This window comes from Procambarus clarkii, chromosome 17 (genome assembly GCF_040958095.1).
Source record: "Procambarus clarkii isolate CNS0578487 chromosome 17, FALCON_Pclarkii_2.0, whole genome shotgun sequence".
Taxonomy (NCBI): Eukaryota; Metazoa; Arthropoda; class Malacostraca; order Decapoda; family Cambaridae; genus Procambarus; species Procambarus clarkii.
The window spans coordinates 20,479,372-20,507,120 of record NC_091166.1 but is presented as its reverse complement, the minus strand read 5'-3'; the positions used below and the strand labels follow the sequence as shown (position 1 = coordinate 20,507,120).

At 37.1% G+C, this 27,749-nt stretch overlaps 1 protein-coding gene across 2 annotated transcripts in view; it reads left to right on the top strand.

Annotated features, from left to right (window-relative positions):
* The window catches only part of LOC123748525 (methyltransferase-like protein 27), a 377,853-nt gene that overhangs the window by 172,629 nt on the left and 177,475 nt on the right, over nt 1-27,749 (top strand). For both annotated transcript variants that reach the window (XM_069326220.1, XM_069326221.1), the window contains one exon: nt 12,897-12,939. In XM_069326220.1, coding sequence (XP_069182321.1) covers nt 12,897-12,939 — 43 coding nt within the window. The remainder of the gene's footprint in view (nt 1-12,896; nt 12,940-27,749) is intronic.

Here is a 27,749-nt window from a genome sequence, read left to right as displayed (position 1 = left end):
GATAGAATTAAACGAAAAGGCTAATAATATTATAATAGGAGTTATATATAGGCCACAAATTTAGACAGAATGGAAGCAAAGCACCTATGGGATGAAATATCTAGAGCATCTAGATCTAACAGTATTTATGTCATGGGTGACTTTAATTTTAGCGGAATAAACTAGTTGAACAAAACAGGGAATCGTGAAGCAGAAGATTTTCTAGAATTAATTGACGATTGCTTTCTTAAGCAACACATTAAGGAACCAACACGGGGAAAATAATATTTTAGATTTAGTGTTAACTAACAGGGAAACACAAATTAATGACATCGAAATAGGGAGTGAGCTAGGGAACAGTGATCACAAAGAAATCAGATTTAGCATAGAATGGAATAGACCAATAGGAGAATTTTCTGTTAAAGTGCCAGATTTTCGAAAAGCTGATTTTAATAGCCTAAGAAATTTTTTGGGTCAAATTGATTGGAAAGTCTTGGGTATGGGGTGTGGGCCGGTCTTGGAGCGAGAGATGAACCCAGCGATAGGTGACTTAAATGGGGATTTCGATGTGGATTCAATATATAACTATTTAAGAATATTCTAAACAAAGCACAGGAACGTAGTATACCATACAAATTGAATAGATCGAATACTAATGACCCAAAGTGGATAACAAAGAATTTGAAGAACCTTATAGGTAAAAAGAGAGCTTGGTACAAAAGGATTAAAAATGGGGAGGTCACTTTAGAACAGGAATTCGTACAACTGGTTAGAAATGTTAAAAAACAGATAAGGAAAGCAAAAAGAAAGTATGAAATTCGCATAGCAGGGCAAACAAAGACAAATTCTAAAGTTTTTTTTCAGTTATATCGTACTAAGACTAGGGAAAGGATAGGTCCATTAAAAACTGAGACAGGTCAAATAACAGATAGTGATGAAGAGATGAGTAGTATTTATAATAAATATTTTGTATCTGTATTTACTAAAGAGGAACTTAACAATATGCCTTCAGCCGACCAAGTCTATGTGGGTGGGGACGAGGACAGGTTGACGAGTTTAGCAGTTACCAGGGAGGATGTTCTTAAACAAATAGTAAAACTCAAACCAAACAAATCCCCAGGGCCGGATGAAGTGTTTGCCAGGGTGCTTAAAGAATGCAAAGAGGAGCTTTGTGACCCACTGTCAACCATATTTAATAAGTCAATAGAGTCAGGCAGAGTGCCAGAGTTTTGGAAAGTTGCTAATGTGATACCAGTTTTTAAGAAAGGAGATAGATCACTTGCGTCTAACTATCGACCAATTAGCCTAACGTCTATTGTGGGAAAGTTACTCGAATCTATAATAGCAAATAAAATTCGTCTTCATCTTGAAAAACATAAATTAATAATTGAGTCGCAACATGGTTTTATAAATGGCCGTTCATGTTTACCAAATTTGTTATCTTTTTATTCTAGCATAGTTGAGGCAGTTGATAGTGGTAAGGATTGTGATGTTGTGTACCTTGACTTTAGCAAAGCTTTTGATACAGTGCCACATGAAAGACTGATTAAAAAGATAGAGTCTCATGGTATTAGGGGTGCTATATTAAGCTGGATTAGGGCATGGCTATACCAAAGGAAACAGAGAGTTAGTATAAATGGAATCAAGTCAGAGTGGGAAAATGTTGTAAGTGGAGTGCCTCTAGGCTCTTTCCTGGGACCTCTGTTGTTTATAATATATATAAATGATTTAGATTCAGGTTTGAGTAGCAACATTTGCAAATTTGCCGATGATACGAAAATCGGTAGGGAAATTAATTCGGAGGAGGACTCACTATCACTTCAAGTTGATCTAGATAGGGTTTTGAAATGGTCAAAGGATTGGCAGATGCAGTTTAATGCTGATAAATGTAAAGTTCTGAGGTTAGGTAATGATGATAGAGTTACAAGATACGAGCTAGATGGTGTTGAGATTGCGAAGTCGGATTGCGAAAGGGATCTGGGAGTTATGATTAGTAAGAATTTAAAACAAAAGGATCAATGCATAAATGTTCGTAATAAGGCAAATCGGACACGGATTTATTAATCGCAGCGTTAGTAACAAGACACCTGGTGTGGTTCTCAAGCTATATCTTGCTCTAGTTAGGCCCCATTTAGATTATGCAGTTCAGTTTTGGTCGCCATATTATAGAATGGATATAAATTCACTTGAACGTGTCCAGCGTAGGATGACTAAGTTAATTCCCCAAATTAGAAATCTTTCATATGAAGAAAGATTAACAAAGCTTAAGTTGCATTCACTGGAAAGGCGAAGAGTTAGGGGTGACATGATAGAGGTTTACAAGTGGGTGAATGAACATAACAAAGGGGATATTAATAGGGTATTAAAAGTATCAACACAAGACAGAACACGAAACAATGGGTATAAATTGGATAAGTTTAGATTTAGGAAAGACTTGGGTAAATACTGGTTCAGTAACAGGGTTGTTGATTTGTGGAACCAATTACCGCGTAACGTGCTGGAGGTGGGGTCCCTCAAGTGTTTCAAGCGCGGGTTGTTAAAGTATATGAGTGGGATTGGGTGGTTATAAATAGGAGCTGCCTCGTATAGGCCAATAGGCCTTCTGCAGTTGCCTTTGTTCTTATGTTCTTATGATACCCAGCCACGATGGACTACTACATGGACTCTCAATGGACCGATACTGCTGGTGCTGCTTGCTGTGGGCCGCTACCACCTGTCATAGAACGCTGCCAACACCCTTGCCACAGCTATGATTTTTACTGCAATCATCTCTGCATTTTCATAAAGTACAGCTTATTGCTCCGCGAGCGTTACTCGTCTGACAGTTTCATCAGCAACTACATCATGTGGGATCTACAGCCTGTCCTGCCGACTTTCTGTCGCTGCCAGGGCACTGATCAGGGGACTCCCTGATCAGTGCAGGGGGCTGCACAGGGCACTACAGGGACTCCCACGAAAGCTGCTCTCTCGTCAGATTCATCTTCACGTTCACTGCATTCTGATACTCTGCCAACTCAAGCACTTTGTGCAGTACGGGACTTACAGCTTGCGTTTCCGACTCTTTGTCGCCTCCAGGACAATTCAGCTCTAGCAGTGATTCCCTTGTTGTCCTAACTATGTGCCTACATTACCTCCTATTGTCCTGGTTCCCGAGCTCATCTGCCTCGGATCTAAATGCTCCACCAGCGACCCAAGGACGCAACAATCATGCACATTCTTCTCTCCTGCTACACCGAGTTTGTCCACACACTGCCTGCATCTTTTGGTACCGGACTAAATGCTCCACAGCGGCCCATGGAACCACAGCCTCGTAATTTTTGTTGTATTGCTTTTCTTTCATTCCCTGGCAGGGGGAGTCCTGTAGCGAGTAAACTTTATGCTTGCTCCATTATCTCATCATCTTAAGGGCGTAACTAATTAGCACTAATTGCAGAAGCTATAATCTCAGCCCTAATTACAGGTAATAGTTCCTCCATCCTCCTTTCCTAGTGGAGGAAGCTGAGGTGTAGTCACCGAATATAAGCAAGAGATATGTGAATAGCCGACAGTACAATTTCCACAGTCAAGAATGTAGCACTCGGCATATGCAGTTCTAATCGACCCCAAGATACTACAGCTTTGACACAGAACAGACAGCAGACTAGGACCGCATCGAGCTACAACGCTCTCCCATATAGAGCTCCGCGACTCTGGCCTCACTCAGCTCTCTGCTCTGCTCCAAGCTCCGTCTCAACGTCCACGACACTGCTGTATCCAAAACTACTAAATAAATATGAAAACCCACTAAACACTGTGTATCTAATCTACTCAACAACGTAACATAATCGTACGTTACAACACTAATCACTGGAGACTCATAAATCACCTCAACATCAAACGAGGAATTCAATGTGTTTATGCAAAATTAAATTTAGCCTAAGGTGTAGTCCTAGCTGGACAAGTTATTTAGGCTATGCAATAATAGTAACTTAGTTCCTAATCTAATTAAATTCTATATAAAGTAGAGAACTGAATATATGGTATCAGTTTCTATAAATGTTGTCAATGGTATGGCTTAGCGAGCACAGATTCAACTTGCACTCGGCTGACCATAACGAAGGTTTCCCTAATCTACCTAAGTAGAAGGTAAATGCGAATTACATACATTAGGTTATTGTGCTATAACCCTCTGGAGGTATAACTAAACACATATAGCAACCAAAAGATTCTGAATGAGTAGTAAACCTGCTCGGTTTATGCACATTAAGCTACAGTACTATAACTCTCTGGAGATAAAACTAAGCACATGATAACTTAAATGATGAGATGCAATAAGATAAGATGAGGACTGAATGTGGTCAATTATTACTATCGAGAATAGTTCTGGGTCTACAGTGGGGTCAGTGACATTTATCGCTGTGACGATAACCGGTTTAGGCTGCTGGTCACTGATTTTTCCTCTGAGACTCAAACTTTCTCGGCGAATATTAATTGTACCAAACTCCATCTTTTCTAATTAGTATTGGCTGTCAGCTGGCATAGGCTTCTTCAGGTAAGTAAGGACTCTATCTGTAAGTAAGTAGCCCCCTGCTGATTTTAACATGTTAATTCCCTGTTGGCTTGTGGTTCCAGTAATGAACTGATAATAATGGTCTGCCCCTACTAATAAATCTACATTGGTGAGGTGGTCAGACGTTATCTTGGTATCAGCCAGTTTGATTCTATTTTTTCTGCAAAAATCTGGCTGTTCCTTAGACCTTTGACATTCAGGTCAAAAGGGATGTGATCAACAACTATGGCATGGACAGGTCGTACATAACCACCCAGGCGTACTAGTGGTTGTACTACTTCATATTCTTGAGGCCCAGTATCTGTTAGGAATCCTGATATGTTCAATGTCACATTACGCAAGGGTTTAAGTTTCAGCTTGTTAGCTGCTTGTTGATTGATGAACGTTCTCTGTCATCCCTGGTTGAATAGACCTCTTGTAGTGATCATGGAATTCTTGTTTTTAATTGTAGTTGTGCAGCATGTAATGTGACATTATTATGAGACTTGGTGTTAAGCACCTTAACCTCTTGTCGTACATTACAGCACTGCACAGTGTTGGATATGTCCTGTTCCACCTGGAGTTTAGGCGATTTTGGCCTATCAACTCCACATAATGCGGAATGATGTTGATCCTGGTGGCACCTGTTACATATGTGTAATGGGGGTGTGTGCATGCATTAGGATCATGTTGCATCAAGCACCTGGTGCAGTTATGCAATTCCTTGAGGTGAATTATCCTAGAAACGCGATCAGGAAAGGTTTGACACTGATAAATTGTATGATTCTCTTGACAGAAGAGAAAGCATCTCCTTCCTGTAGCACATGCAGGAGTCACAGCTTTGGGTGACTTATGGACTTCAGGTTTAGAAAAGCTGATAGTGTAGGTACCTACTGTAGTATTCTTCCATTTTGGAGTAGAAGTAGTGGGTTTATGTTTATTAGGCTGTTTGGAGGTACCTTTGGATTTGACTGATTGGTTGATTTGTCAGTGTCAGATATTATTTTCTAATGAGCTCTCAGTCGATTAACTGTTATCCTTAATCCCTCGAAAATCTCATCTAGGGATAGGATATCTCTCTATTATGCGAACAGATGGATGCTAGAATCTCCTTAGGAAACTTACTCTCTATTTCTAGTTTCAATGCCCGCTTTGCATTAGGTACATCTGCTTTGACACCTAGAGCTTTAATCAGACTCTACCTGGAGCCTAAATTCTTATAGAGCTTCAGGTGTCGTATCGTGTGTAGGTATCGCTCTTAACTTAAAATAAAGATTAGCAATAGCAATTTCTTTATTGCTGTATTTAACTTCTAGTAACTGAATAGTAGAATCGTAGTCCTTATCACTATGAATTAGGTGATCGATAACTGCTTTTACTTCACCCTCGAGGGTACTTCGCAAATAGAAGATTTTACTAGGCTTACTGATTGAACTTTTTGAATTTACTAAGGAGTCGAATGTGTTCCAATAGCATTCGAAATTTTCATCATCTCTACCATGGAAATGAGGAAGATCAATGGTAGGAAGACGAACTTCCTGGAGTGTTTCCTGTTCATTAGTGTCACTCGTGATCAGAGTATTTTGAGAAAATTATTTGCTCTGCAATTTTTCGAGAGATTGTGTTAATTTGTCTAGATGATCTTGGACGCCCTCCTTAAACTGTTTTGTCTCAGCATGGAAGGTATCTAGCTTATCAGGCTCAGCATTCTGTTGCATGAAGACTCTGAGATAATTATCTGCAGCCTCATTTGTTCTTTGCAACGTTTGTTTAACCGCTTCCATATGGTTTTTCAGTACTCTGGCTATGACACGTGACTGAACAAGCTGATCACACTTATCTAGCTGTTGAGTTACTTCACCTCTGTGATGAAAGTATGTTCTATGATACAATTCACTGTTGCAGGACATTTTGGCTGATGCACAGTTTGCTGAGTTAGGCTTGGAAATGAAATAACTGGGGTACTCATTCATATATACGTGGAACCAGTACGGTTATGATAGTCTAATATCGAATTCCTTAGTTAGGCTATGTTAATCCAACCTCGCATAGAGGTTAGCTTACCTACCTAACAGTAAATAGCTAATCTGTATAAATAAAAATGGAAATGTTCATTTGTTCAAAATCGCTAATCTCCGAAAGTTCTTCATCGATTGCTTTGAAATTTTCACACAATGTTCCGCTCGAATCCAAGCAGGTTTTTATATATATATTATACTGATGTCACGTCTGTGACGGAAAAAAATATTTTTTTTTAAACTGTGTTTTTCATGTTAAAGAAATCTTCGAAACCTCTTTATCGATTGCTTTGAAATTTAGACACGACGTTGCATTCGAATAGGCATGAGTTTCTATTTACCTACTTTATACTTGCCTTACCTGTGACTGAAGAAAACATGCTTTTTTGAAAAACAACGCCATCTGTTGGATGTAAGAGCAACACACATTGTAATCTCCCAAAGTTCTTCACCATTTGCTTTCAAATTCTGACACAACGTTCCATTCGAACATGCATGTCTTTTTATATACCTACTATACAGATGCCACCACAGTGACAGGTAAAAACATGCGTTTTTGAAAAATGCACCATCTGTTGCCTATAATGGCAACATGCACCCTATACTAAATATGTCACGAATTCCATTTGAATGTTTCCGATTGCATTGATAAATTTTATTTTCATAGATTTCAATTTATTTTATTTTTTATTGAATTATTTTGTGTGGCATTTTGTTGGAATTGTGCTGTGTTGTTTACCATACCGTTCATATCTTAAGTATAAGCATAGATGCCACACCTGTTACAGGTAAAACTATGCATTTCTTGAAAACAGTACCATCTATTGCATGTAAGAGGAACACACATGCTATCTATCTATATAAATACAAATGGAAATGTTCGTTTGTTCAAAATTCCTAATCTCCGAAAGTTCTTCACCCATTGCTTTGAAATTTTCACACAATGTTACATTCGCATCCGAGCAGGTTTTTATATGCATACTATATAGACGTCACATCAGTAGCAGTAAAAAAAACATGCTTTTTCTGAAAAAATGTGTTTTTCATGTGGTTTTCATGCGAGGGGAAATCTTCGAAACCTCTTTACCGATTGCTTTCAAATTTTAACCCAACGTTGCATCCGAATAGGCGCGTCTTTTTATATATCTACTATATACATACCTCCCCTGTGATAGGAAAAAACATATTTTTTTTAAACAGCACCATCTATTGGACGTAAGAGCAACAAACGCTGTAATCTCCGAAAGTTCTTCACCAATTGCTTTGAAATTTTGACACAACGTTGCATTTTAATAGGCGCGTCTTTAAATATACTACTATATAGATACCACCCCTGTGACAGATAAAAACATGCGTTTTTGAAAAACAGCGCAACCTGTTGCACATAATGGCAACATGCACGCTATACTAAATATTTCACGAATTCTATTTCAATGTTTCCGATTACATTGATGAATTTTATTTTCATAGATTTCGACTTATTTTATTTTTTAATGAATTATTTTGTCTGACATTGTGTTCGAATTGAGTTGTGTTGTTTACCATACCGTTCATTTCGTAAGTATAAGTATAAATGCCACACCTGTGACTGGTAAAACTATGCTTTTCTTGAAAAAATGTGCCATCTGTTGCATGTAAGAGCAACACACACATGTTATACTAGATATACAATTCCATTTCAGTGTTTCTGATTGCATTGATAAATGGAATTTTTATAGATTGATTTATTTTCATTTCGATTTAATTATTTTGTGTGAATTGCATTGGAATTGAGCTGTGATGTTTACCAGACTGTTCATTTTGTTAGTATAGTTTATTTTTATATTTTTTCATATTTTCATTTCATTTTTTAACTGTTTTTCTTATATTTCAGTGATGGGAACTCCAGATCACTTGATGTTCCCAATTTTCTGATTGGAACATGAGACCATTTGGGAAGTCATCAGACGAGGGAGTAGAGAATGGTGGGGATGACAAGGGGATGGAAGTGAGAGATGGTGGGGAGGACGAGAGGACAAAGGAGGGTGTAATAGTGGGGAAGGATGAAGGGACGGGGGAGTTTGGGATGGTGGGGATGAGGGGATGGGGGAATGGAGAATGGTGGGGAGGACAGAGGGACAAGGGAGTGGGGCGTGGTGGGAAGGAAGAAAGGATGGTGGAGTGGGGAATGGTGGGGAGGATGAGGGGACGGTGGAGTGGGGAATAGTTGGGAGGCCGAGGAGACGGGTGACGAGGGAATGGTGGTGAGGACTGGGAGACAGGGAAGGTTCCTGTGGCTCAGCAACACACATGCGTTGCTAGTATCTAAATAAATATCTAATGAAGATCTCACCGACCTAACAAATTCACAAGGACCTGAAAGTTGTAGCATTAAATATTATGATAGATATCGTGAGGAGACATTCACAAATGGGACTAACAGAACAAGAACCAGGCAATGTGATGTTATAGTGGCCAGAATATGCCTGGGATATAGACGTATCTGGCAGCTTTCTCCAAACCCAAATGTCTAGTACATAATGTGTCAACTTTGTGTAAGAGAAAACATGCACTCTCTTGAACATTATATTGTAGAATGTCCCATACTGACTGACTTTCGCCCTCCTGGGCTGAGGTATGCTGAACTGTGTAATTACTATATGAGTACTGGAACACTTGATGATATATTGGACTTGCACCCAAGATCAACCATGTAATTTATCAATTATACAATGTATGTATGTGATGTAACAATATAACCTGAGCTTGTAAAAGCACCTTACTCACCTTCAGTGATTAAGTGCTTAATTGCACACTAGTTTCTCTATCAGCTATCTCACCCTGTCAGAGTAAAAGAGACAAATGTGTGTGAATGCATGTGTATATATATATATATATATATATATATATATATATATATATATATATATATATATATATATATATATATATATATATATATATATATATGTATATATATATATATATATATATATATATATATATATATATATAAATATATAAATATATATATATATATATATATATATATATATACATATATATATATATATATATATATATATATATATATATATATATATATATATATATATATATATATATATATTTATTATTAAATATGACCGAAGAAGTAAGATTAATAATTCTAACACGAATTTTCTCAATCTTTCTTACGTTTCTTTTCACTGTTGATGGTAATTCAAAGATCAATTCTTAGCATCTTAGAAATCTTAGCAAACAACACAGAAATCATCGATACATACAGCGATAGCAGGCGGCTTGACGTCTGCGAGGCATTACACATCAAGAAGTCAACACCAGCAATCAACAGCCAATTAATGCACAACTATATTCTACCCACTTCAAGACTCCGCTCCAATATAGAAGCATCGAGAAATATGGACCACTAGGCTTTCTACAATTACTTCCATTCAATACCCATTGTTTTTTGTTGTCTTGTGTTTGAATTTAATACCCATTCAATACCCATTGTTTCGTGTTCTGTCTTGAGCTGAAATTTAATACCCATTGTTGAAAGTTCGTTTTTCACCTCATCCACCTCACCCAAATGTAGATATAAACCTCGAAGATATGTAAGCTCTATTCAGTTTCAGTTGTGTGTTTGTAAACTAAAGTCTTTGAAAATGTAATAAGTTTTACGAAACGCGCTAAAGTGTTGCGTCAGACTAGGAATAAAAATTAATTTTAGAGAATTGATCTTTGAATTACCATCAACAGTGAAAAGAAACGTAAGAAAGATAGAGAAAATTCGTGTTAGAATTATTAATCTTACTTTTTCGGTCAAATTTAATAATATATGTCTACAGGAAAGACTGCTACCAATATATATATATATATATATATATATATATATATATATATAATATATATATATATATATATATATATAAATATATATATATATATATATATATATATATATATATATATATATATATATATATTTATATATATATATATTTATATATATAATGTCCATGTTATAGCATGGACACGAGTTCTCTCACATTGACAGTGGCTTGATGAAAAACGCAGAGTAACCTCTCACTTGTCTAGTGCCCTCGGGAAGTGGAGATATTTGAGGTGTATATATATCTCGAAGTCAACAGCCAATTAATGCACAACTATATTCTACCCATCTCAAGACTGCGCTCCAATATAGAAGCATCAAGAAATATGGACCAATAGGCTTTCTACAATCACTTCCATTTCAATACCCATTGTTTCGTGTTCTGTCTTGTGTTGATGAAATTAAAACCCTATTAATGCCACCTCTTGTTCTGTCTTGTGTTGATGAAATTAATACCCTATTAATGCCACCTCACCCCATCCACCTCACTCAAATGTAGATATAAACAAAAATCGGAGATGTGTAAGTTCTATTCAGTTGTGTATTTGTAAACTAAAGTCTTTGAAAATGTAATAAGTTTTACGAAACGCGCTCGTGTCGCGTCAGACTAGAAATAAAAATGAATTTTGGAGAATTGATTTTTGAATTACCTCCAACAGTGAAAATAAATGTACGAAAGATTGAGGAAATTCGTGTTAGAATTATTAATCTTACTTTTTCGGTCATATTTAATAATATATATATATATATATATATATATATATATATATATATATATATATATATATATATATATATATATATATAAATATATATATATATATATATATATATATATATATATATATATATATATATATATATATATAATATATATATATATGCGAACAAGCCTGAATGGTCCCCCAGGACTCTATGCGACTGCTGGTCAAGCGGATTAAGGCGTCCTGTAGATACCAGTTGCGTTGTTCCTGGGAGTATGGGTTTGAGTCACTTCTGGGGTGTGAATTTTCAGTCACACACACACATATATATATATATATGTATATATATATATATATATATATATATATATATGTATATATATATATATATATATATATATATATATATATATATATATGTATATATATATATATATATATATATACATATATATATATATATCTTGGGGCCCATTCAATTCTTGTCACAAAAATGATACTTGTGTTTCCTCACATAGTGAAATATATATATATTTCCTCACATATATACTCTTGACCTCTGAAGGATTCGAACCCAGTTAGGCAGGGTCTCCATATTACTGGCAGTCCAGTGCTGTAACCACTTAACAGCGATTGTCTAAAAGTGTTGGGAAATTGTGAGACCTACTTGCACCCAACATCCGACAACACTCCTGGCATTTATTGTGCACAGATATTTCATGAAATCACTTCACCATGCCAGGGTCGCATTATTATCAAGTGTGTGTAAAGCTTAAATGGTCCACAAGCCAATATACAAGCGAAACATTTACATAAACTCCAGTTTTGTCATGAATCTTTTTTTAAATTCAATGCATGACTATATTTTTCATTTCAAATATGTTATTTTTCTGTTGTGTATTTGTTGTTATCTCTTTAATGTAACAGTCCTATTTTCCCTATTCATTACAACTTTCAAACAATCTAACTACACTATTAAATTTTCTTATTACTGATGTATTAGGAATCTACATTGAAACACTTGATATTACAATGTATTCCTAGGCCTCCTAGAGAGTAGCCTAAACCAATAAAATTTTCAGTGACAATATTTCTTGTTCTTCACTATATTTTTCTAAGCTATTATAAAACCAATAGTTTTTAAGATTATGAGTTTAATAATATATAAATTCCTCTTACAAATTTCGTGTGCTCTTAACTTAACAAGTGTATTGACTAGCTTCTCATGATATAATAAACAGTAGTTGGTTTATACCTATCCTGAAGAAACATATTTCAGGGTAGGTATAAAAAAATTGAGATCAAGAAATATAATATATGATGATTATATAAACGTGCACTTGATTTGGTTTAGAAAAGTAATATAAGAAACGAAATGGGAATTTACCAAATAATAAATGACAAATATGCAGCTATTATAAGTGTTTCACACATTTGAAAACAATCGTTTTTCCTTACATTTCAAATCAAGTATGCGACTACTTATACTACTACTATCTATAGACAACAAAGATTCAGATACCATTCACACTTTTATTAGCCAATAAAACAGCTTAATATTAAATGCAAATATGGATATTCTAAGTGAAAATTTGTGTTGTTATAAAATATTACACGTGCATAATGAAATAAACACTATATATATAACTAGTAATAATATTAAAACAATATAATAACAAGTCTAGTTATATTATTCTTGTCTCTTACTTCATAATAATATTCTTGTCTCTTACGTCAATGACTTATTATTTCATTAATGATTAATTTACTAAAGAGTGGAATATATTCCACAGGTACCGGCGCTGTCGGCCTCGAGCTACATAATAAAGGATTCACGTGAGTATAATGGGAAATTGTACCAGACAATCCCTTCTGATTAATACATCTGTAGCGGAGTGGTCTGCATATTGGTTTACAACCGAAAAGTCCTGGGCCCGATAAGAATGAAGGACCATGCTAGGCTGGCACTATTTATTTCCAGTACCTCTCGCTCATATATTAGTCTAATAATACCTTCAAACTATCGAGTGCGTGTGTCTGTCTGACATTACATGATAACTTGTTCCATAATAATGAATCCAAAGTTCCTGGCCAGTGTTCCCCAACATTTCCTGGTAAGTGTTCCCCAATATTTCCTGGCCAGTGTTCCCCAATATTTCCTGGCCAGTGTTCCCCAATATTTCCTGGTCAGTGTTCCCTAAGATATATTTTAAATCTAAATTTATCCAACTGAAATTTATTATTTAGTTTTTGTTTAGTTTATGTTTGTAACACCTAGTTTATATCCACTTGTGAAAATTTGTCTTACATTTGACAACCCATTCTCCTAAAATGATAATTGTTATGAATTATGCTTACTTGTTATGGGGGGTATAGAGTATTAACGAGAAGGGCCAACAGCTAGAATCAAGATGTATCAAAAATAGTAGAGTATATAGGCCCGGCCCCCCAAGGAACATAGGTTCCTGTTAATGATTCAAGGTTTTAGAAACAGATTTGCTGTCTAGAATACAATCATCTACACCCCTGCAACAGGATTAATGGATACACCTCAAACACTAACTTATTTATTAAACCCTCTTAACAACCCCCATATACATTACTATAATAACAATAACTACTTTACCACACTATCTTACGTTAACTACCTTGGTCCACATAGACAGGATACAAGGCTTACACTTGGGATAAGCTAGAGTAAAGTCTACTTGAAAAGAACTCGAAGGCTTGAAGCAGCTTGGGGTAGTTAAACCCTACGTGGTACCCTAGTCACAACACAAACACTTAGGGATGCCCAAAACACTGGCTTATGCTACACAATACTTAATAATTAAAACACACGCCTAGCTAGTAGCACAATACCTTAATATAACTTAACTGAGAAATACCCCAGCATGGGGTAAGGGAAGAGAGGAGTGAGTAGAAAGAGGAGGAGACAGAGCCACACAGGAGAGGTGTTGACCCAAGCACATCCGTCCAGAGAAGAGAGAAGCAGCCTCTTTGTCCTCCCTCACTATGATCGCTGCCGGCCGGATACTTAGCTAATCGTACAGCAGCCATCATTCCAAGTTTACTCAGACATACTTTACTAATTATTTCAATCATTTCTAAACATAACTGATAACTAGTTAAATATTTAATAATCAACAAGCCCAGAGTCTTAATGTTCTGTGAGAAACAAGATTCGTCTCACATCTGGCAAGGAAGATTGGAACAAAAACGCATCAGCAATCCTATCAATTAATGTAAAGTAATTATTTAGAGCTCAGTTTGACCTCTGGTTTCCAACTAAGGAACCCAGGGTCGTAACAATAATACTTTAGTCACTACTTGCTTAAATGTACCAAAATGTACTGTTAGCCCTAAAAAGTTACAATTTTGTCCTATTAATTTCGTAGACAAAACAAAAATCCGAATTAAACAGTCTTAGGCCTAGTGTAGCCCATTTAGGTACAATATTAGTTCTAACATAGTGTGCATGGCATTGTTTGGAATGGTTAGGTTACATTAGGTCTTTCAGCCTTATTTGTAATATAATAGAATGTCATTTCGGCTAATTCAGTAATACAAAATGCATGCAAACGACGAGTCACAATAACATAGCTGAAATATGATGACCAAACCACAGGTCTGAAAATTAAGAAACAATGACGTTTTGGTCCATTCTGGACTAATATCAAGTCACGTAATCGAAAGAAAGCGGAAGAGACAAACAATACGAGGAAACAGAGTGAAGGGAAAGGTGGAATGAATGGAAGAGAAAGATGAAGGTAAGAATCAGAGGAATGGTAATAATAAGATAAACGGTAAGAATAAGATAAAAGGTAAGAATAAGATGACAAAATAGATAAAAGGTAAGAAGAAGATGAAAGTAAAGACTAAGGGGAAAAAGTAAGAAAAGAGAAATGGTAAGAATAAAGGAAATAGGTAAAGTAAAGGTAAGATTAGAATTTAGGGTAGGAAAAAAGCAAGAAAACAAAAGAGGAAAATGGGTATAAATTTGAAAAAGTTTTAAAAATAGAAAGGTTAAATAATAAAGTAAAAAAAAACAACGGCAAGAAGTCTGATGAGGAGGCGAGAAAGAATCTAGTAACAAAAGGGACAGAGAGGAAAGAGGACATAGATGGCCAAAAATAAGTAAAATTCTCTTCATTACTTGTCCAAAACTGGTCCAACGGCATTTCGGTTCTTGACCGATCGAAATGCCAGCGTTTCTTCATTTTCATATGTGTAGTTTAGATATCAAGCAAAATGTATTTCTGTATGTCGATATAATGAATGAAAAGTGAGATTTATTGATCTCTGCTTAGCGGAGGTTTCTAGCATAGGTATGAACTTTGTTATCCATAAAATGCATACCACACTACCGTGGATGCAACCTTTCATTCACCTTGGCCACCCGGTGAATGTATTGTTATAAATATTTATAGCTTTCAGTTAGGTTGTATTAATTCTACAGAAGGGTTCTGAGTGTTGGAAATTATCCAACACTAATACATCATTTTTGTATAATAATACATCATTACTGTATTAACCACAGTAATTACTAATCTTAGTAATTTGTAGAATTAATCCAATCTATGTGTCTATTGCGACACAGTATTTGCCCAAATCCTTCCTACAGTCTCTGTGATGCCGGGAGGTAGCAGCATGTTAAAACATGAAATTCTCTCCACATTTACTTAAATCTAAACAGAGTCCAGTTAATTACTTTCCTTTATTAAGGATAATCGTTTATTTAGTTGTTTTATTTATATAGCATATTACTGCTTACTGAACTCGCTCATTTAGGTGAATTAACAACTACAGTGGAAACTATTACATTGTAAAACAATTCTATATAATATTAATTTCCTTCATTTTACGCAGTCTTAATAAGCTGACTTGCGTTATGCAAAATTATATTGCACTTTAATACTTTCATCAGTGATATTAGTACTTGTCACTATTCCTTACTTCCCTAATTAATTACAAATAAGTAAAATAATTTATGCTCGTGAATACTTTGAAGCATTGTGTGCATGTGTATCGCAGCCAGGGAGGAAGGCGACGCCATTCCTACTAGCAACGCCATATTAGCATGCAAGAGAGAAAAACGCCATTGCAAGGAACTTGCGTAGTGTCATTTAATTCGCTCCCACAATTCCGAGAGCAGTGCCACATTATTTCGGCAGTGTCTAGGAACTACTTATTTATTTATTTATTTATTTATATACAAGAAGGTACATTGGGTTTGTGAGAATACATAGCATAGTATTTACAATCTTGTAAAGCCACTAGTATGTGCAGCGTTTCGGGCAGGTCCTTAATCTAACAGATAATTTTAAGTAGGTAAATTCTAGCAGAATTAATAAAATGATAACAGATACATTGCAAGAAAAAAATGAGATGAGAGAGATTAGTAAGTATAGTAAAGCACATTGGTATATTACAGCTCTGATTGTTTACATTGACAACTTGATTGGCAATTTAAACAAGATTAATAGACACCATACAACAGATTGATAGCACATATAAGAAGACAGCAATGATCACAATGGTAAAGATGTTCAGATTGGGTACATAAGGATTGGGAGATTGGGTAGCAATAGATACAGTGCAATTTTAAAGCAAAAGGTAAAAAACTATGAAAATGAAATTTGGTACTTTTTAGTTTTGTTTTTGAATGACGCAAAAGTTGGACAGCTTTTCAATTCATTAGGAAGTGGGGTGACAGGGGCTAAGAATGTCGAATTTTACGAGATAGGAGTAGAGCTGTTTGTAGATAATTTTTTCAAATATTTTTGATAGTATGGGTAGGTTTGATATTGGTCTATAATTGTTTGTGTCTGCCGGATTACCTCCTTTATGAACTGGCGTTACTCTTGCTTTTTTAAGGATATCAGGGAAGGTATGAAGGTAAGGAAGGTTAGACTTAATTCTCCAGCCATTAATTAACATCTGAGCAGGACGGAGGACTGGAATCGTTCCCTTCATCAACAGACACTTGGCATGGTAACTATATTTATTCTATTTGTTTTACTGTGCTCACATATAACATTTAGATAGTTGTCATTAGGTTGAGAAATTTACATCAAAATTCAGTACTCTAGCCGTATTCCGAAATTTATATAGGAATATATATTGCCATGATAGCTGTAGAAGATTTCTGCAGTGATAGAAATATCCATTAGGAAGAATTCTGTATATAGGATATACCTGTAGTTACTAAAGTAGAAGATTTCTACAATGTAATTACCTTCCAGCCCTTGGGTCCACGTCAAGTGAGGTGCTAAGCTTCCCCACCTTCTCTTGCAACAATTCGTCTGACGCAATACGTCGTCAGTGGAGTGTGGCAACTGATTTCATTTCTCTCGATTTACAGCTAAGCTGTCACTCTTATTTGAATTATATAACTAACAAATATAGTTACCTTAATGATTTCCTCATGCGATCAATTATACTAACCCTTTGATTTACCATATACTCTTGAATAGTATAGTAGTATATTGAGATACATTTTCCTCTAATAATTATTATTATAATCCATTTAATATTTATTCACGCTTATTTAATTCAGTGATGAACCAGCACTGAAATCATGCTTGGGGTATTATTCTTTTTGCATGTAATTCCCCATTTTGGGTGATGGGATTTAACTCATAATACAGTTCCTTTAATTATTAATGCATTATTAATGAAGAAAATCCATAGGACACTAGTTCCTGGAGTAAAATATCATACCACTAGCTCTCCCCTGTTTTCTACTGTTTCTCAAAAAGTGGTGGTCCCTCGTAAGCTATCGAAAATAGTATTAATTTAAATGATTTACACAAGTAAAGTTTTCCCACACAAAATTTGGTTCTTCGAATCTTGATAGCTGAGAAATAGGCTATTCTCAGCTATAATTAATCATTTACTAACACCAATTATTATGTGTTACCATTATTAGGCTATACAAATATTTCAATTTACGGCTGTCAGCAGACTTTCCATATCATAGCCTAAACCACATTAAATCTATGATTACTGGTTCACCTAAGTCAGTGAATTCATTAACATTTTAGGGTCCAGTATACTAATCCAAATTACTGATCCCATAAATATACGTTGTGAAGAGAAATGTAGGTGTTAAAGCAGTCTTCTCTATGGCTGGTGTAAATGCCAATCACATTAAAAAAAAAAGAGAAAAAAAAATGTTGACTGCTTGGCGGTTGTCTCCTGTGGTAAAGTGAAAGGGAAAAACACGCAAAACAAATCTTATAAATAATGAACTTTAATTTACTTTAAACAAATATAAACAAAATAAAGATAATCCCTTGGCTATGTACAGTGCGGATCAAAAATATATACAAAGACAAAACACAATATAAAATAAAATAATGATTACGTTGCTCTACAATAAAGCAAGACAAAAATTAGTTAAATGTGTTGAGAATAGTGGACTGGCTGAAACCTCTACTAATATATAGGACATATGCTTAGATAGAAGCATCAGCTCATGAGCACAAGAATATTCTGGGGGGCAACTGCTCGTGCGAGACTATATATAGACGGTGCAGATGGCGTTGGAGTCGCATAAAGTCTTTGATTTACTAATGGGGAGTGTTGGTTTGAGGTGGTCATTTGGTGATCGACGAGGTGGTGCGCCGACAGTGAGGGAGGGGGGGGGGGTGAGGAGAGTGAGAGTAGGGTAGTGCACCCCCTGTAGAGACATCTGTTATTCCACTTATATACTATTCTTGAATGTGGTATCATGATGTTGCAGAAGTAAAGAAGTAATGCGATGTAGGAAGGAGCAGGCTAAATCTCTCTTGAAAGAGATTACTGTCACAGCTCTCCCCCGAAGCCTGCTCTTATCGGTTAAGTTACTTCATTAGACGGTAGAGTGGTAGGAGTAGCTTCCTCTACCTCGTAGACTCTGGAGAGGGCGTCTGCTATGATGTTATCCGAGCCCTTAATGAAGAATATCTCCAGGTTAAAGTTCTGCTGGTACAGAGTCCAGCGTAGAAGACGTTGATTGCTGAATTCGGCTTGTTGCAGAAATTGTAAGGGATTGTGGTCTGTATAGATGGTAATGGACTGATTACCTTGTAGGTAAGGTTCGAAATGTTGAAGGTTCAGGATGATGGAGAGGAGTCCGTTTTTATGGTGCTATAGTTCCTCTGATGAGGCTTCAATTTGTAGCTGTAGTAGCTGACAGGAAGAACCTCTCCTCCACGCTATTGCATTAGAACGCCCCCGATGCCGGTGCCACTTGCGTCGACATTAATGATGAAGGGCTTCGTAATATCTGGAGAGGCGAGAATGGAATTAGAACATAGCAGAGACTTTAGTTGTTGAAAGGCAACGGTCTGTTGAATGGTCCAATGATACCGTTGCTTGGAGCTGGTCAGATTAATCAGTGGTGTCGCTACCATACTGAAACTTTTTTACAAACCTACGATAGTAAGATGCAAGGCCAAGGAAGTGCAGGAGCTGCTTTCTGGTTGTAGGTTATGGGTAATGCTGAATGGCTAAAGGAGCTTGGCTGCCATTTCCTATCACATGACCAAGATAACGCACTTTACCTTTTAGCAAAGGTGGACTTGCCCAAGTTGATGGTAAGGCCAGCTGTCAGAAGCTTGGAGAACAATCGTTGCCGGCGAGCAGATGTTCGTTCCAGGTGTCAGTTGCCACAACGATGTCATCCAAGTAGGCGTAGGTGTGATCTAGGTCATGGATGACGCTGTTGACCGCTCGCTGGAAGGTGACCAGGGCATTACACAGTCCAAAAGGAAGGCGTTCATATCTGTACAGGCCAAAAGGAGTGGTGAAGGCAGATATTTCCTTAGCCCGCTCTGTCAGACTAATCTGATAGTAGCCCTTTAACAAGTCAATCTGTTAAAGATAAGTAGCATTACCTACGGCGTCAAGGATATCATCTATTAGAGGTAAAGGGTAAGCATCCTTGACGGTCACGAGTCTCAGTTTCCTATAGTCTGTACATAATCGTACTTTACCGTGAGGTTTCGGCACCAAGATGCAGGGTGAGGCCCAAGGGGATTCACAAGGGGTAGCCAGCCCATGATCCAGAAGGTACTGTACCTCAGCACGCATAACTTCCTTTTTGTACGGGCTGATGCGGTAGAAGGGTTGACGAATCAGCCGGGTATCAGGAAGTAGCTGGATGTCGTGTTGAGCCACATTACATTCCTGGGGATCATTGCTGAACAACTAATGACGATCTTGGAATACTCTGATGAGAGGAGCACTGTTACAGTCCTGCAAATATTTAGGAAGGTCTGTAAAAATTTCCGAGTTGGAAGGCACTGTTTCAGAGTTAGTGCTTTCGGGAGGAGAAGCAGGGAAGGTCTCACTGTGAAGGTATGGATCTTGAATAGTGGAGAGAGATACTAATACAGTGGGGGGGGGGGGGGGGTGTACATTTATACTTCTTCAAAAGATTGACGTGGCACAACTGGGTCCTCCGCCGCCTATCTGGAGTCTCAAGAACGTAGTTGTGGTTGTTTCTGCACTCCTTGATGCGGTAAGGTGCTGAAAACGTATTTTGCAATGGAGAACCAGGGATCGGAAAATATGCTAAAACGAAGTCTCCTGCTTTAAATTTCCTGATTTTACTGTGTTTATCAAAATGAGTCTTCATCCTATCTTGAGCTGTTAATAAATTATCGTTGGCAAATTTATGCACTCGCTCTAGAATGTGCTTTAAGTTTTGAAGAAACTGGGGCACATACAGAGGGTCACAATAGGGGGCATTACGTAGAGAGTATTTAAAAGCTTTAGGAGAAGTACGGCACTTACGTCCGTAGAGCATCTCATAATGAGACACTCCTAGAGACTCGTTTGGAAGACTTCTGAAAGTGCACATGATGATGATAAGTTGTTTATCCCAGTCTTTCATAGTTTCATTGCAAAATTTCTTAAGGAGTGATTTTATAGTTTGGTGACTACGTTCAAGAGAACCCTGTGAAGCAGGATGATAGGGGCTGGACAATACCTGAGTAATGTTGAATTCTTCCAGTGTCTTCTTGAAGAGATCACTGGTGAAGTTGGTGCCACAGTCACTTTGAATCTCCCGAGGAAATCCATATTGTGTAAAGATCTTCAACAGTTGTTTCACCACAGTAGCAGCCGTAATGTTCTTTACAGGAACTGCTATGGGGAATCTGGTGGTTGGACACAAGATGGTTAGTATATAAGCGTTGCCAGAACTGGTCCGGGGTAAAGGACCAACACAGTCTATGATGAGTCTGTGAAAAGGTTCCGAAGGCACCGGGATAGGAATCAAAGGAACCTTGGAAATCGAGATGTTGGGTTTTCCTGCCATCTGACATGTATGACACTGTTGTACATAAGTTTTTACATCCTTAATCATACCTGGCCAGTAATAGTCTTGTCGGATGGTATGATAGGTTTTATTAAAACCGTAGTGAGAAAGCGCTCCATGGGCCAGGTGTAGAATATCGGCCCGTAGGCTGGTGGGAACTACTAGTTGGTCGACATTAGCCCAATCGTCATCCTCCGTTAGTTTACTGGGTCGGTACCTGCTGTAGAGCAACTGATTCTCTATAAAGAACCCAGGAATACTATCAGATTGAGTCTCGGCCTGGAAGAATAATGGTGTTAATGAGGGATCCTCCCTCTGCAACTTACGGAACTCCAGCATAGTGAGATTCGGTGGAAGATTCTGATGGTCCTGAGGGACAGCTGTGGCAGTAGAGTCCGCTGGTTGCGGGCGTGCAGCTTGCGCACGGGTTGTCACCAAAACCGGAGGAGAGACTTCATCACTTTCTTGCACCTCTGCTGGAATATATTTCAGGATGGGGTTTTCCACGACAGAGTCACATACCTGGGGTTTGTCCATGATGATCAAGTTGGAAGGTTGTAGATATTCGGCCAAGTCGTTGCCCTGGAGAAGTTGTATCACTGACATGGAGAAAGGCTTTTCCCGGATGGCGACTTGGACTTCACCTTGTACGAAAGGACAATCCAGGTGGACTCTGGCGAGTGGATACGGAGTGGTAGCAGTGAGGTCAATGATAAGGACCGTCTCCCCGGTGTAGGTGATGTTAGGCACAGCCGATTTCAAAATTATAGACTGAAGAGCAGCTATGTCCCTCAAGATCTTCACTTTGAAACATCCCTCCGAATCTGTACTGTTGGCAGAGACAGTTCCAGGGTATAGGTGTTTGCTGAAGAGAGAAAGATCATTAACAGGAACACTAATATTCATCACAGGCTTACCGGACTTAGGAGGAGTCGGTTTGGGTTTAGGAGTTTCACTATAGCCATTGTATTGGGCTTTTCCACATTTATCTATGGTATGTCCATAGAGTTTGCAATACCTACAATATAATTGAGAGTTTGCTTGATTGCTACTCACTTTGTCATAACTAGACCCAGACTTCTTACTGGAAGATGTGTCAGCTGTTAACCTGTGTATAAGACTGTAGGTGTCAGCCGACTTTGCACATCTCACATCGCACATGTTCTCAACACATTTTATTCTTTATGCTCAATTAGTATTAAGCTTTAGTCGTTTAAGTTTTTCATGCCCGAAACGCTTTGCGTAATAGTGGCTTTAGGCATTGTATGTACTAGCCCTATCTATAAATTCCATCATTCTTTGTAAAATCTCTTGTATGTATGTACCGTACCTAAATAAACATTTATTTATTATTTATTTATTTATTATTTATTTATCTGATGAGGTCGGTTTCCTCTTTGTCTGCTAAGTGAAGACGGATGGGAGCAGGAACACGTCGAAAGAATTCCTCGACTAGAAGGAGGTTGACGAGGTCTGAAAATGTAGAGACATGGGCTGCTTCCAGCCATTTCATGAAATATCTTTTCTTAGTATTGGCAAATTCTAAATAGGTGGTGTCACTTGCCTTTAGATAATCATGGAATTTTCGTCTGTAGCTTTCGGTGGAGAGAAGGTAGGCGTCTAGAACGGCTTGCTTTAGGATCTTGTAGTCATTCTCAGCCGCTAAGGTACTGAGAGTAACCGCAGCTCTACCTGCGAGATGTACTCTGAGAAGTATAGACCACTGATCTTCAGGCCAGCTAAGTTTTTTAGCTAGAGCCTCAAAAATAGTAAAAAACACATCTATCTCTGTCTCAACGAATGGTGGCATTAACTTACTTGCCTGGGAGATGCTAAGGGTGGTTTATTACGGGTAAAGTAAAAGTTGTTGAATTTGTTTATAAATTTATTTATGAAATGGTTATAGAAAGGGCTGCAACTGTTCCAAGTTTCAGCATCCCACCCTAAACAGAAAAGGAAAAAAAAATACAGAACGTATTATGCAAGGAATTTTCAACATTTTCAAAAAAATTTAGGGAACACATGTGTCAACTAAAATCATTTCTATAACACTCAGATATCACATTAGCATGTAATAAAGAATTTTAAATTGGGGTTTTAGCCAAAAAGTGTTTAGTGCAATAATATAATTATTCAAAGTTACCCTTTCAAAAATATGCAATATATGATGTTTATAAATTTTTATAAAATCAACAAATGGACTTTGGACTAAAATGTCTCAAAACGTTTGTAGAAGCACAAACTCTACATATAAGGTGTAATTTGCATGTAAATTGATTAATAAATGAAAGATGAGAAATACCTTGAAGTTGTAAATTACTTACCTGAGTAAAATAAGATCAAAGTTCGGCCACCTGTAGCCGAGTTTGACATCGACCTATTTCGTTCATAATTGGCACCCTTGCAGATAGGCATCCATTGAGCAAGGTGTGCAAGTTCCATGCACATCCCCTGGTAACAAACGAAAAAAAAAAATTGAAAAAAATTGTAAAAAAAAAAAATTTATATATATATATATATATATATATATATATATATATATATATATATATATATATATATATATATATATATATATATATATATATATATATCCTGCACATACATATTACAGTTATTACCAACTATCAAATTATAACACTAAAACATACTAACCTATTGACATTGGTCCGAATTGTGGGTCCTCAAGGTGGCACTGCATTGGGCACTAGTAGGCACCTGCATGATTGCTGGATCACCTTCCTCAGGAGCCTGTCTCGGCTTGTTGGAGGGAGGGAGGTCTAGGAAGGTGTGTGAGGAGGGTCTAGGAGGGTTGAGGAAGGTGTGTGAGGAAGGTTGAGGAGGTGTGGTGCGCCACCATCTCTCACTGGATATTACTCTTCGCGCTAAAGCAGCTTTCTTTTACTGATAAAGACGGCGACCGAGTGCCACATTTGCTGCTCTTATCTTCTGGCACTATCTCTTTATAAGAGTTTGTGCAGTAGACGCAACAATGCGCTATTCCAGGAACGATAATGGAGCGAGCGTCAGAACAGTCCGCAGTCTATCGGACACACGAGGTGACTGAGGGCTGGGAAATCCCTATAGCACAACAAGGGGTGAGAAGGTTGCCAATGAGTGTATATTTACTCCTTATGCATACATCGATATTTACGACGTTATTACGAAAAATTTGACGTTTAGAACATACGACGCAATACTTTTGGCGTGCCACAGCCGCGGGGCACCGGATTCTGCACAATTACGCATGGAAATGTAACATAAATACTTTAATTTATATCATAACATTATCGGGTTTGCGCCAAAGTGTTGCCAGAACGTTGTAGTATTTTTATAAATTTTTCAAAAAGATTAGATTTTTTCCGAATTTTTGCGTTTGATAAGCCCCCAAGCTTACTGGAGGACTGGCTGTTTGTGGTTGGCGAGTCCTTTCCAATTCCACTTCCTTTCTTTTCTGTTCTACAATGATGTTAGCTTGTTTTCCTGCGGCTACTAGTTGAAATTCGGTCTTTTTCTTCGCATGGTCGACCTCGAACTCTAGTTCTTCTTTATGCCTGACAGCCTCGCGTTCCTTTAGGGCAGCACCATCTATTTAGGTAGGCATTAGGGACATTATTTTGTCAACTGAGTATCAGCTGAATCTGTACTCGTAATTAAATGCAGTTGACTACTCATAGAGACTGATTTAGTAAAATTTATTTCTCATTTAAGATGAGGATGTATTAATGAGTTTCCAGTGATAAGCCTGTGAGCTGTAATTTATTTCGCTTATAAGTCAGAATTACTAGACTACTAGTCTCACTGTCGACTCAGAGTCTTCCTTGATTTAATGAATAACATATTCAGTTCTCTAATATTACATTACCTTTAGCTAGTTAAAAACTTAGTCGTACCATTAGTCAGAATGACTGCTGCACCACAGTGCATATTAAACCAAATTTAATTCTGCTTCAGAACAGACATTTACATATTTGAGTTTGGGGTGATCATAATGCTCAGTGATGTGTTATTGTTTAGTAACTCAACAGTTACAAGTCACAGTGGCCCTAGACAGTGACCTGACTGTTGTATCGAAGTCTTGATCTTGAATAACCCAATGAATAACATTCTTAATTAATGTATAACAATGTAGATTACAACTTATACACCAATACTATCCGTTCTTGAGAACATTTTCTGAGTTGGCAGACCAGTTCAGTGACTAAGTAATGCAATTATTACACGTCACAGCGACCCTAGTAGTTGAGTCTACTGTAAGCTTTAGAGAGTTCTTGATTACAGATACCTCAATTATTCAACATTTCAATATTTAATTTATGTTCCCATAATAACTTCGAGTCATATCTGTGCAACAGATTCGGGACATTCTTTATGTTTATACTAACGTACTAACATACTAATTTTATGATAGTACTATATCATTAATTAAGCACGTTTATATTATAAACGTACTTAATTATAATTAAACCTATTATAATTAAGTACATCAGTACTTAACATTGAACTACGACCCGAGTTCCCCCCCAGAGTTATGTTGGAAATTATATAACACTAATACATCCTTTTTGTATAATAATACATCATTACTGTATTAACCACAGTAATTACTAATCTTAGTAATTTGTAGAATTAATCCAATCAATGTTTCTATTGCAACACAGTATTTTCCCAAATCCTTCCTACAGTCTCTGTGACGCCGGGAGGTAGCAGCATGTTAAAACATGAAATTCTCTCCACATTTCGTTGTATCTAAACAGAGTCCAGTTAATTACTTGCCTTTATTAAGGTTAATCGTTTATTTAGTTGTTTTATTTATATAACTTATTAATGCTTACAGAACTCGCTCATTTAGGTGCATTAACAACTACTTTGGAAAATATTGCAATGTAAAACAATTCTATATAATATTCCTTTCATTCATTTTACGCAGTTTTAATAAGCTGACTTGCGTTATGCAAAATTATATTGCACATTAATACTTTCATCAGTGACATTAGGATTTGCCACTATTCCTTACTTCCCTAATTAATTACAAATAAGAAAAATAATTAATGCTCGAGAATACTCTGGAGCGTTCTGCCCATTGTATCGCAGCCAGGGAGGAAGGAGACACCATTCCTACTAGCAACGCCATATTAGCAGCGTGAGAGAGAAACGCCATTGCAAGGAACTTTCGTAGTGTCATTTAATTCGCTCCCACAATCCCGAGAGCAGTGCCACGTTTTAAAAAATGGAATGAGGGATGAAGAGAAAAATACAGTGTTGGAAGTGGCTAGGGAATGCAGTCAGGTGAGGAAGGAGGCGCGGGACAGATACTGGCAAGACTTTGCTCAGTCCATTGGTAATACGAAGAACCTTAAAGACATATGGAGAGCAGTAAATAAAATCAGGAGTTGTAAGACCAAATTCATTGCTCACTCAGATCCAGGGAAGGTTGCTAATGAGTTAGTAGATAAATGGGCTAGTGCTGCTGGTATGGAGTCCTTACCTGCAGACACGAGAGTCACCATTGAGTCATGGGAAAATATTAGAAATGGAGTAACTTTATGTGCCTTAAATACAAGATCTATAGCGTGCACTGAGATAACTCACGATGAGCTACTGGATGGTATAAAAAGTGGCAGCTCTACTGCTCCGGGGAAAGATGGAGTAATGTATGACATTCTTAATTATTTAGCCGGTATGAAACCTAGTCCCTTACTTGATTTGTTTAATATGAGTTATAGAGAGGGAAAGTTACCAAGAAAATGGAAAGAAGCTGTCATCATTCCTATCCCTAAGTCAAACGGTGGCTAAAGACCTGTCTCCTTAATATCCTGCTTTTATAAAATGATGGAAAGGATTTTGTTAAATAGGCTACTCTACCTTGTAGGTGATAACATGTCCAGTAATCTCTTTGGTTTTATCAAAGGCAAAAGTACTGTGGATTGTCTCTTAAAGTGTTTGTCTAATATGCATGACAATTGTAGAGTTTTTGTTGATTTACAAGGAGCATTTGATAAAGCCAATGGGGAAGTAATCTTATACGAATTAGCCAATCTTGGAATAACAGGGAGATTGCTACACTGGATAAGGGATTATCTACAGGGCAGAAAAGGTCAGGTGTATTACCAAGGATACATGTCTGAGGAACGGAGGTTTCAGTTTGGTACCCCACAAGGGGGAGTATTAAGTACCACCTTATTCAATGTATTAATGAACAGATTAGCATCAGAGATGTATCCTCCAGGGGTCACGACGATCATATATGCTGATGCCATTCTTATACAAGGCACTTCTGGGAACAAAATTCAAACTGCTCTTAACATACTTGGTACAACCTGTCACAAGTTAGGCT